Source organism: Gracilinanus agilis, chromosome 3, assembly GCF_016433145.1.
Source record: "Gracilinanus agilis isolate LMUSP501 chromosome 3, AgileGrace, whole genome shotgun sequence".
NCBI classification, from domain to species: Eukaryota; Metazoa; Chordata; class Mammalia; order Didelphimorphia; family Didelphidae; genus Gracilinanus; species Gracilinanus agilis.
The window spans coordinates 60,403,826-60,414,281 of NC_058132.1; the positions used below are offsets into that span (position 1 = coordinate 60,403,826).

General features: G+C 44.7%; 1 protein-coding gene across 1 annotated transcript; it reads right to left on the minus strand.

Moving 5' to 3' along the window:
* Positions 1-1,098: 1,098 nt before the first annotated feature.
* Positions 1,099-6,188, minus strand: ZNF436 (zinc finger protein 436). The gene is made up of 4 exons (XM_044668722.1): positions 6,156-6,188; positions 4,932-5,058; positions 1,700-2,356; positions 1,099-1,531 (listed from the first exon to the last, which is right to left on the minus strand). The coding sequence occupies exons 1-4, from the start codon at positions 6,186-6,188 to the stop codon at positions 1,107-1,109; spliced, it is 1,242 nt and encodes a 413-aa protein (XP_044524657.1). The 3' UTR covers positions 1,099-1,106.
* Positions 6,189-10,456: the final 4,268 nt, after the last annotated feature.

A 10,456-nucleotide genomic window follows, 5' to 3' on the forward strand; every position in this document is an offset into this window, starting at 1 on the left:
TGCAGTTGATGGCATGCCTATAAGGCCTTATGTGAGAAGGAAACCATCCTCTATCAAATTCTAGTTAGTACTGAGGACACTTGGAATCCAGGCTCCTTACTTCTTGGATCAGTCACCACAGTCAGGAATCTTAAAGGGTGGAGGAGATAGAGCACAAAACACAAGTACTTCACAGGAGAAGGCAGCCATGGCCTTCCTTCTTCATTCCTCAAAGGTCCATGTTCACCTCTCACTGTAGCTGTGGTTAGAGTCCACTGCCCTGTCTTCCTTGAAGATGGTGCCCCCACAACTACACCCTATAGATGCCCCAAAAGATAATTAGTAAATTCTCATTAATGATGATAATAACACCAAACAAATCTTGCCAAAGTCACTCACAGGGAGCAAGGAAGAGATCATCTTCCCCTAATCCCACTGCTCACTTTCCCTTTTGATCTTTTTTCTTAAAAGTGTTTTAACAAAAGCTAAAATATGACAATGAATAAATAGAAATGAACACAGACAGGATAAATGCTGTAATGACTGCCTCCACTGTGCAGAGTCCTGCTCTCAGGAAAGCAGAGGAAAAACTATGGGTAGAGTTATATGAGGAACTCAAGAACAAAGCCCTTGGGAGGACAGGATGTGTGTGCTGAAATAGCAAGGTCTGTACAGGCATGGTTATTCAGGGAAGAGTTCCTGATTGCCTTCTTCTAAGGCAGTTCACCACCCTCTTACAATCCTCCACCTTCTGCAGGGCACAAATGGGGGCCAAGGAAATAAGAATAAGTGCTGCTTGATTTGTCACTGCAGTCCCTGGTCCAAAAAATCATTGTAACCAGTGTTTCCTCCTGGGTCTGTAGATCTTCAGCTACTTGGTTCTTACTTTGAACTGAACAATTAATAAATGCTGAATTTAAAAGGATTCTGATTTATTTCTAAGGAAGACGAAATCAAAATTCCAAAGTTTTACATCAAACCTCTAAATGATGTCATCTTCTTAGAAATTTAAGTTATGACTCACAATTGGAAAATTCAATATTGTGAAAGGAGCTTGATTCAAAAGAAGCTCACCGATTTAAAGTTTCTTTACCAAAATCATTCCCATATAATCACAAGGAAGGGATTCAGTCTGTATGAACTCTCTTATGTTTAATAAGAGCTGAACTTCGACTGAAACTTTTGTCACATTCGGTGCATTCATATGGTTTCTCTCCAGTATGAACTCGTTGATGTGTGATAAGATTTGAGCTCTGGGTAAAACCTTTTCCACATTCTACACATTCATAGGGCTTCTCTCCAGTATGGGTTCTCTGGTGTTTAATAAGATCTGATCTCTCACCAAAGCTTCTCCAACATTCATTACATTCATAAGGCTTCTCTCCAGTGTGAATTTTCTGATGCGTAATAAGATGGGAACTGCGGCTAAAGCTTTTTCCACACTCATTGCATTCATAGGGCTTTTCCCCAGTGTGGGTTCTTTGGTGTTGAACCAAGTGTGAGATCCGGCTGAAATTTTCCCCACATTCATTACATCTATATGGTTTCTCCCCTGTATGGGCTCTCCGATGGCGAATGAGATCTGAATTCTGACTAAAGTTTTTTCCACATTCATCACATTTATAGGGTCTTTCTCCTGTATGAACTCTGTAGTGCTTGATGAGATCTGATCTTTCACTGAAGCTTCTCCTACATTCGTTACATTCGTAGGGCTTTTCACCAGTATGTGTCCTCTGATGTTGAGCCAGGTGAGAGCTGCGGCTGAAGCTTTTCCCACACTCCTCACATTCATAAGGCTTCTCTCCACTGTGGGTCCTCTGATGCTGAATAAGGTGTGAGACCCGACAGAAACTTTTGCCACATTCATTACACTTGTGAGGTTTCTCTCCAGTATGAATTGTCTGGTGCTGAATGAGGTGTGAACTTCGACCAAAGCTTTTCCCACATTCACTGCAGTCATAGGGTTTCTCCCCAGTGTGCGTTCTCTGATGCTGAATGAGATGGGAGCTTCGGCTAAAGCTCTTCCCACAATCGTAACATTTATAGGGTCTCTCTCCGGTATGAGTTCTCTGATGCCGATTCAGGTCTGAGATTTGATTGAAAGCCTTTCCACAATGAGAGCATATATGGAATCTTATATCTCCGTGGACTTCCTTGTGGACAAGAAGATCTGTTACTTGTTGAAGAGGATAGTTTACCCAATCATCCCCAGTTAAATCTCCCCACTGCCCTCCTGACTTGTCCCCATTTTCGAAGGCTTCTTCACACTCTGGATTCTGGTGAGCACTCTCAATAGGTCTTCCTGATATGTTCCCAAATTCTATGTCTTCAGATATCACCTTTGGATTCGTCTCATTCTCACTCCTGATATCAAAATCTGAAATAAAAGGTAAATGTAGATATCATACCATCTCTATGCTAGGAAGGAAGGAAACAGTTAAAGGAAAACAAAGATAAGATCCTCACAACCAGAGTATCCAAAACATGATGGTTAAAGTTTTACATATTTTATGTGCTGAATCTGGAACATTTTCATGCCACAATCACTGAATATTTACTGAATTATGTGTAGAACTAGCTATGAAGCAGAGGAAGTAGATTCTTTTGTTGTCAATTAATTTATCTTACAAGTGGATCAAACCTAAGGCCATAGAAAGTGGCTGTCAAAGATTATCTGCCCCTTCCCAGTTTCTTTATTTTTTTAAATAAATTTATGGAAAGGAAATGAGGACAGGGAAGTTGCATTGGAAAAAGCTTGGCACCTTTCTCACTACTGGTCTATTCGCTACCAAACAACCATAAAGATTACACTATATACACAGTCACAATCTCAAGATTCTTCTAAAGTGTGGAGAGAATCTTTTTGAAAAATTTATCTCATTGACTTCACCAGATCTTTTCCTTGTTTTCACACTAACCACCTAATCAGCTTTTAAAACTGGGCAAGGATCTCTGTTGCCTCACCCCTCCACACTTTCTCCTAGTTGGTCTTCATGAAGGCCATGTGATCTAATGAAAACAGCACTGGGTCTGGAGTAAGGAGGATCTGGGTTCCAACCAAACCTCTGATATCCATTAATTTATGTGATCCTGGGGAAGTCACCACCTCTCTGAGCATCAACTTATGCATTTATAAAGTGGCGGGGGAAATACTTGTACTCAGAGAACTATTATGAAAATCAATGAAATAATGTACATGCAAAGCACTTTTGCAAAACTGCAGTGATATATACTGTATGTTACCTATTATCACTGGGAGAGGGCAAAATATAATGAAAGGAGCAATGAACCAGAGAGCTAGGAAATCTATGTTCTAGTCAAGGTTCTGATGACTTTCTCTACAACCTCAAGCAAATAACTTTCCCTTTCTAGGTCTCAATATGAATGTTTTTATGAAGGAGGGACTTATGGAACAAATGACTATCAACAGGTCCAAACCTAAGCAACCAAGGGAAAAAACAGTGCTTTTCATATGTGGAAATCCTATTGTGAAACAAATGGCCCAGTGAACTTTACATTACTAGTTTCCTCTTTCTCAGGTAAGCCCACAGAGAGTTAGTTTATTCTAGCTCTAGAATATTGTTATACTTGGTCCAGTGGATGCCCAGGATGAGAGGGTAGTCTGTAGGGCAATACACTGATTTCTGTGCATTCATTGGTAGTTTAGTCCAAGATTCCCCTGAGGAATCTCTCCTATCTCCTCCCCACCCCATCTAAGAATTTTGGAAATACGATTCTATAAATTTCCAAGCCTGAAAATGCTCTAGATAGGAAGTGTTCTGGAGCCATTCTGAATCCTTAGAGGAACAATAAAGAGAAACTAAGTGCTGCAATTCCTCCTAGATTTGTGTCTTGGAGATATGGTTCTGACCATGGGCTTCCTTGCAGAAAAAGACATTTATGTTCTAATATTAAAAAAAGGAGGAGCACTATTTGCTAGAGCAGTGATGGGCAAACTTTTGAGCTTGGTGTGTCAAAATTCTCCAAAAAAATGAGCATAACTCAGGTAGTGTATCATTTTGAGAAAAAAAACCATAATTTCGCGATATTTATAGTTTAAATAACAAAAATGTATAATTGTAATAAATAACTGTATTCAATAAACCAAAATAGGTAAGTTAATATAGGTAGAATTGTCATCTATAGTGCACAGAGTGCCTACACTACAGCAAATGTTTCATCCTCAGCATGTGGCCCTATATTTCTCTGTATGCAGCCGCATGCGGCTGCATGTCATCAAAAATGGCTACGCACACATGTGTCATAGGTTTGCTATCACCGTGCTAGAGTATTCATATTGTGGCCCTCACCATTGCGTAAAATAAGACTATGAAGCATTCTATGACTTGGGATCAGAAAATTGAGTTTCATGTTTTGGTGCTGACACTTACTGGTTGTGGGACCTTGGGTAGGACACTCTTCCTCAGGTTCTTAGTAACTGCATGTGTAAAATAAGGACAAACTCACTTGCATTATCTACCTTGCAAGGTGGACATGAGGAAAGAAAATATTTTGAAAATTTTCAAGTGCTCCATTAATTCAAACTATTATTATTGTAGTTGATTAATGATTTATAAATGAAAAGTAACTGATGCCACAAGAAATATGAACATTTTGGAATCTATAGAAGTAAATCCTCCTCATATAATTGTGAGGCTGGACTCTCAAAAGTTTGTGAGTCCATGAGAACTAAAGTCTAAGTGAGTACTTCGAAACTGACAAAAGTTACAGAATTCAGGGAGTCTACAAAGGATCAGAATCAGTAAAGTAACCAGGACACTGGATTTAGAAGTCAAAGAAGCAGAGTCCCAGCTGTGCCCTACATGATATAGGTCATTTTTTCTCTCAATTCTGTTTCCTTACCTGATGATAATGAGAAGTTCCAGAGTCCCTTTTAACTCAAAAGTTCTAGAATGCCAAACCTGGGAATGGAACCAAATCAGAATCCTTACCTAAGGAGACTACATTTCCATAATTCTCCTGCATAACATCCCGGTAAAGGTCCCTTTGTGTTGGGTCCAAAGGCCTCCATTCTTCCCTAGTGAGATACATAGCCATATCTTCAAATGTCATGGGCCCCTGAAATGGCACAAAGACAGACTCCATTCATTACCTGCTACCAGAAGGACAGTCCCGTATTACGCATAGAAAATAATATCTGAAGTGGACAGGACATATGGATAGTGCAGCCAAAGGCAACAAGAAAGATACAAATAAAGAGCAAAATAACCTATGAGGAAATCTTCATCTCCAAAGAGGATGTGGCACCAAGGTCTTAGAGATGACCAGACAATGAATGTCCTTGATGGACAGAATAGTACAAAGAAAGAGTAGGAAAGTTAGCAGCCTGATGGGGAAAAAGAACTATGACATAAAGAGGTAAAAAACATAGGCTTTAGCCTTAGCTGAATCACTAGCTTACTTAGAGAATACAAGCAAGTAAGTCACTTTCCCACTCTGGGCCCTCAAATTTCCTCATCTGTAAAATAAAGCTAAATCAAGTGGCCTCCCCTGTCCTAATATTCTATGGCCCAAAGGGGGTCTTTCTAGAACATAATGTTCAATTATGTTCAACTATATTCAAACTATGTTCAAAAGTCCCTCCAAATTGTAAGTCTATATTCTAAAGGCTGCTCCAAACCTGATCCCTTCCTGCTCTTATACTTCCCATTCTAAAATCCCAGACAGCTCTGACATTCCATGTTCTAAGCCTCCTCCTAGTCCTGACATTTCCCATTCCAAGGGCCCTCCCAGTCCTGACAATTTCTGTTCTCAGGCCTTCCTAGTTCTGACATTCTAGGTTCTCAGGTCCCTCTGAGACATTCTAGGTTCTAAGAGTCCTCCCAGTCTGACATTCTGGGTTCTATAGGCCTTTCCCAACTCTGACATTCTCTGCTTTAGGGTCCTTCCCAGATCTGACATTCTGGGTTCTAAAGCCCCTCCCAACCCTGACATTCCATGTTCTAAGGCTCTTCCCAGCACTGATATCCTGTTTTCTAAGGCCCTTCCCAACCCTGACATGCTGGGTTCCAAGGGCCCTCCCAGCACTGACTTTTCATGTTCTCAGGCCCCTTGCAGCCCGGACACCCCGGGGTTCTTGGGCCCTCCCTGACTCATGGTCCGCCCTGCTCGGATGCTATGCCTGGCCAGGCTCAGGCCGCTACCCCACAGCTTACCTGAGAGCCAGCCATGAGGAGGGTGGCCGCCATGGTGGCAGCTAAGGTTTAGGTCCGTTCCGGGTGCGCAGACACTGGCAGCACTGCGGGAGAGACAAGGAGACAGCTGGGAGCTACAGAAAAACAGGCCCTGCCCACTCCCTGGGGCTCCGCGGCCGGGCGGGGTGGGAGCGGGGGCGGGGGCAGCGCCCAAACATCCCCGCCCCGACAGAACCAACGTAGCCGCCCCGCCCCGGGGCGTCCTAGGACACCTACCGAAAGAAGTCCTCAGTGGCAGAGGCGGTTCAGGTTCTCCCAGGGCCCGGGACCAAGACTGTCTCGGGGGAGTCCCCGCCCCGGCAGCTCCTAACGCCTCTGCCCAGCCCCAGGGTCTCAAATCTCAGCCCCTTCCGGCTCCCAACTCCAGCCAATCACCGGCAGAAACTCCGGGAAACGTGGCCAATCATAGCTCAAATCAAAGGCCTTCCCCATCCCCCTCGGGTAGTGCGGCCTAAAAGGAATCTGTCCCGGGGCCTGACGGGAAAGGTAGTTCGGCAATAAGGCAAGGCCAAGAGCCCCTAGGACAGGTTCTAGCCTCCCAGCTGCTTTTCCTCCAGAACTCCCCATAGCGCCGAGGTTTCCCTCACGTTCTACCCAGCCTTATTCTTCCTAGGTCACGTGCCTACAGCACAACGGCAGGCAGCCTGCTTTACCCAAGTCAGCCCTTGCTTCTCAGACACTGGCCAGCGAAAGGACCGGCTAGAGAAAGAGGGCTCCCCGGGCCAACGCCCACTCACCCGCTCAGCTAAGCCGGAGACCACTCGCTGGGGCTGAAAGCTCCGCCTACGTACTACAGGTCCCAACAGCTCCTGCGACACCCTGCCCCTATCCCACCCCCCGCCCCCGCGCCCCCGATTACACTTCCCGGCTGGCCCTACACGGCCGCCTTCTAGCCCATACCACCCCGCTCATCTTCCTTTCCTGAGAGCGAATGCTGGGGGCGGGACGAGGGGCAGGGGAGACCGAAGAGGTAGAACCCTGAAGGGAGAGGTCTCGAGGTGTGGGGTACTGCAGACATAATTATAATAGCTAATCTTCTCGTAGAGCTTTCAGGCTTGCAAAGTGCCCTAGGGCCTTAAACCTACGGAGACTCAGACAGACCGACAGACAGACAGACACACACACACACACACACACACACACACGCTCTCATTGACCTCATTTTACAAATAGAATACCCGAGGCTGGCTTGCCTGGGTAGGGTGGGGGTGGTGGCACCAGTTGGCAAGATTTGAACCAAAGCCCTTCAGACTTTCAAGTCCAACTCTTATTTTCACTTTTCCATCTAATAATAAGTACTGACATTTATATAGTGCTTTAAAAGTTCGCAAAGCACTTTACTGAAAGGAACTCCTGTGATCATCACAACCCTGAGATGTAGTTATCCCTATTTTACAGATGAGGAGCCTGAGGCTGGGATGTTTCGGTGACTTGCCCGGGGCCACACAGCTAGTGAATGTCATAGGCAAGACTCAGCTTTCAGTCCTGAATCCAAGTCTAGTGCTCTTTCAGCTACAGAAGAAATGAGAGGGCAGAAGAGAGAGCCCTAGATTGGGAGAAGTTTGCTAACTAAGCTCTTGAGCTCTCATCCTCTCTCCTTCCTCATTGTCACCACCAAACTCTTGGAATGAGTTCTCTGCCCTCCTCTCCCTTGACTTCTTCATCAGCTCCTTGTATCCTGCCTTCCATCCTCACCTCTTTTGCTGAATTTGCTCTCTTAAAGGTCATCTAAAGCATCCTTTAGGCCAAATCCAATGGCCATTTTCTGGCCTTCTCCTGGACTAACCCCTTATTCTTCCTATTTTCTTTTCCCTTGACTTACCAGAGTGGCTGTTCATGGATCTCCTGCCTACCTCTCTCTGCTCCTTCTAGGTCTCTGTAACTTTAATAGTAAGTTTGTTGTTTGTTATTGTTGTTGTTGTTTGGGGGGTAGTCAATGACAGAAGTCAAAGTGGGATAGAAGAGTTTCATAAATATTCCTGGTGGGACTTTCTTTGGTGGCAAAGAACTAGAAACAAAGTAGATGCCTAGTCCCTGGAGAATGGTTAAATGAATTATGGTCAGACTATAAGAAATAATATGCTGACCACCTTGAGTTGGAGGTTTTGGGGAGAGAGGGAAAGAAAGAGAGAAACATCTAAAATTGACCTGGAGGCAGCTAAATCTAGTTTCAAATCCCTGATTACAAATCCATCTCTCTGGGCCTCAGTTTTTTACATAAAATAAGAGAATCTTACTAGATTGCTTTTTTTTAAAACCCTTACCTTCCATCTTAGAATCAATACTATGAGGGGCACACTATATGCCTCAGTAGATAGAGAGCTAAGCCTGGAGACTGGAGGTCCTGGGGTCACAGTATTGATCCTAAGACAAAAGGTAGGGGTTTAAAGAAAAAAAAATCAATACTGTATATTGGTTCCAAGGCAATAGAAAATAAGAGCTAGAAAATTGGGATTAGGTGTCTTGCCCAGGGTCACATAACTAGGAAGAACCTGAAGTCATATTTGAACCCAAGTTCTCTGTCTCCAGGCCTGGCTCTCTGTCCACTTAGCTGCCTAGCTGCCTCCTTACTAGATGGCTTTTGAGGGTCCTTCAGCTCTTCATGTTGCATGTTCCCCTCTAAGCCTGACTTTCTACTTAACTCTGTTACTAATAACAGCATCCTCCCAATTGCCCAGGTTTGTCATTTTGCAGTCATCTTTGATTCCTCCCTCTCCTTTGTCCCACACATTTAATCAGATGCCAAAAAAAAAAAAGGCCGTTCTACCCTATTCTCTTTTTTGAATTAAAAAAAATTTTAAAACCCTTACCTTCCATCTTAGAATCAATGCCATGTATTGATTCCAAGGCAGAAGAGCTGTAAGGGCTAAGCAGTGGGGGTTGTGACTTGCCCAAGGCCACACAGCTAGGAAGTGTTCAAATATAAGGTCAGATTTGAACCCAGACCTCTTGTCTCTAGGCCTGGCTCTCAATCCACTGAGTCACCCAGTTGCCCCCAGCCCACCCTATTCTCTTGCATCTGGTCTCTTCTCTCCTCTCCAGCCTCTCATCTTTCCCTAGTCTGCATCTCTCATCTCTAGTCTCTCCGGTATGCAATCCAAACTCCCCAGGACTTACCTTCCAAGTCATCTTCCAATTTTTGTCACTTCTTTACTGACAGACTTTCAGGGTTTCCTTATTATCTGTCAAATAATAAAATGTATGTTCCTGGATGGCATTCAAGATGCTTTCCAATCTACCTTTCCAGCCTTATCTAATCCCTTTTCCTTTCACCTTTTCTGCATTCTAACCATCCTGAATGGCGCCTTTTCTAAGGCTGTTCTTTCCCAATTTATTTCTTGCTATTTCCCACAGACTCCCTAATTCCACCAAAGTTCTTTCCTTCCTAACAGGTTCCAGTTCCTCCATGGAGCCTTCCCTGACTACCTGCAGAATAGATCTCTCAACCTTCAAGCTTGTGAGTGGAGGAGTCTTAGAAAGGGGGAGGAGAAAGTTCTATTGAGGAGCGGGGGGGAAAAAAAGAAGATCTTATGAGGGTGATAGGGAAAGGGCAGCAAAAGTTGTGAGAACAGCCTTGTAGATCAGGAGAGGAGAATCCCACCCTCAGAGTGGCAGAAAGATTGGGAGGGGGCAGGAGAGAAAGACCCACAGAGAGGAAGGAATGAAGGTGGGTGGGCAGGGAGAGCCCTACAGAGCATTCAAGAATAAGACTCATCCCACAGAAAAGGGAAGAGAGAAAAAAGAAGGGGAAGAAAGGGTACCCTAGGCCCAGACTAGTTCTACAGAGGGGTTAGGGGGTGAGAAAGAGCCCTGTGGAAAGTGGGGTTAGGGAGTAATCCTACAGAAAAGGAGGCAAGAGCAGGAAGAATGTGAGAACAGAAGGAGGGAAAGGGAAAGGCAGAGACTCAGCCCCTTTTAAGGCAGAGCCCAGAGGAGAGGGCAAGAAGAGCCCTGACCTGGGGCCAGGAGTGGCAGGGAAGAGAGCAGGCCTGTGGGTGGCTTAAAGGATCAGAGAGAAGAAGAAAATAAGCAGAGGACAAGAAGGCTGGCACCCATCAGCACCCATCAGCACCTTTGCAGCTGCTCTGAAGGGGGTCCATATAAAGGCCAGGAACTCAGGCCCACTTACTTACCTTCTTGGCCCCCGGGGCAGAGTCCTTGAGCAGTTCAGTCCTCCAGATTGCAGCTTCAAAGCTCGACAGAACTCCGAGATTGCGTCAGCTAGAGGGGAAAGGGGAGCCGCCCAGGAATTCCACCACCTT

What these genes read in the sequence shown, in the direction of transcription:
- ZNF436 (XM_044668722.1), bottom strand. Translation starts at nt 6,188, where the DNA reads ATGGCGGCCACCCTCCTCATGGCTGGCTCTCAG. An exon ending in TCCTCATGGCTGGCTCTCAG is followed by an intron (nt 5,059 to 6,155) that starts GTAAGCTGTGGG and finishes GTGCCATTTCAG; the next exon opens with GGGCCCATGACATTTGAAGA. An exon ending in ACATCAGAGGACACATACTG is followed by an intron (nt 1,532 to 1,699) that starts GTGAAAAGCCCT and finishes GAGCCCATACAG; the next exon opens with GGGAGAAACCATATAGATGT.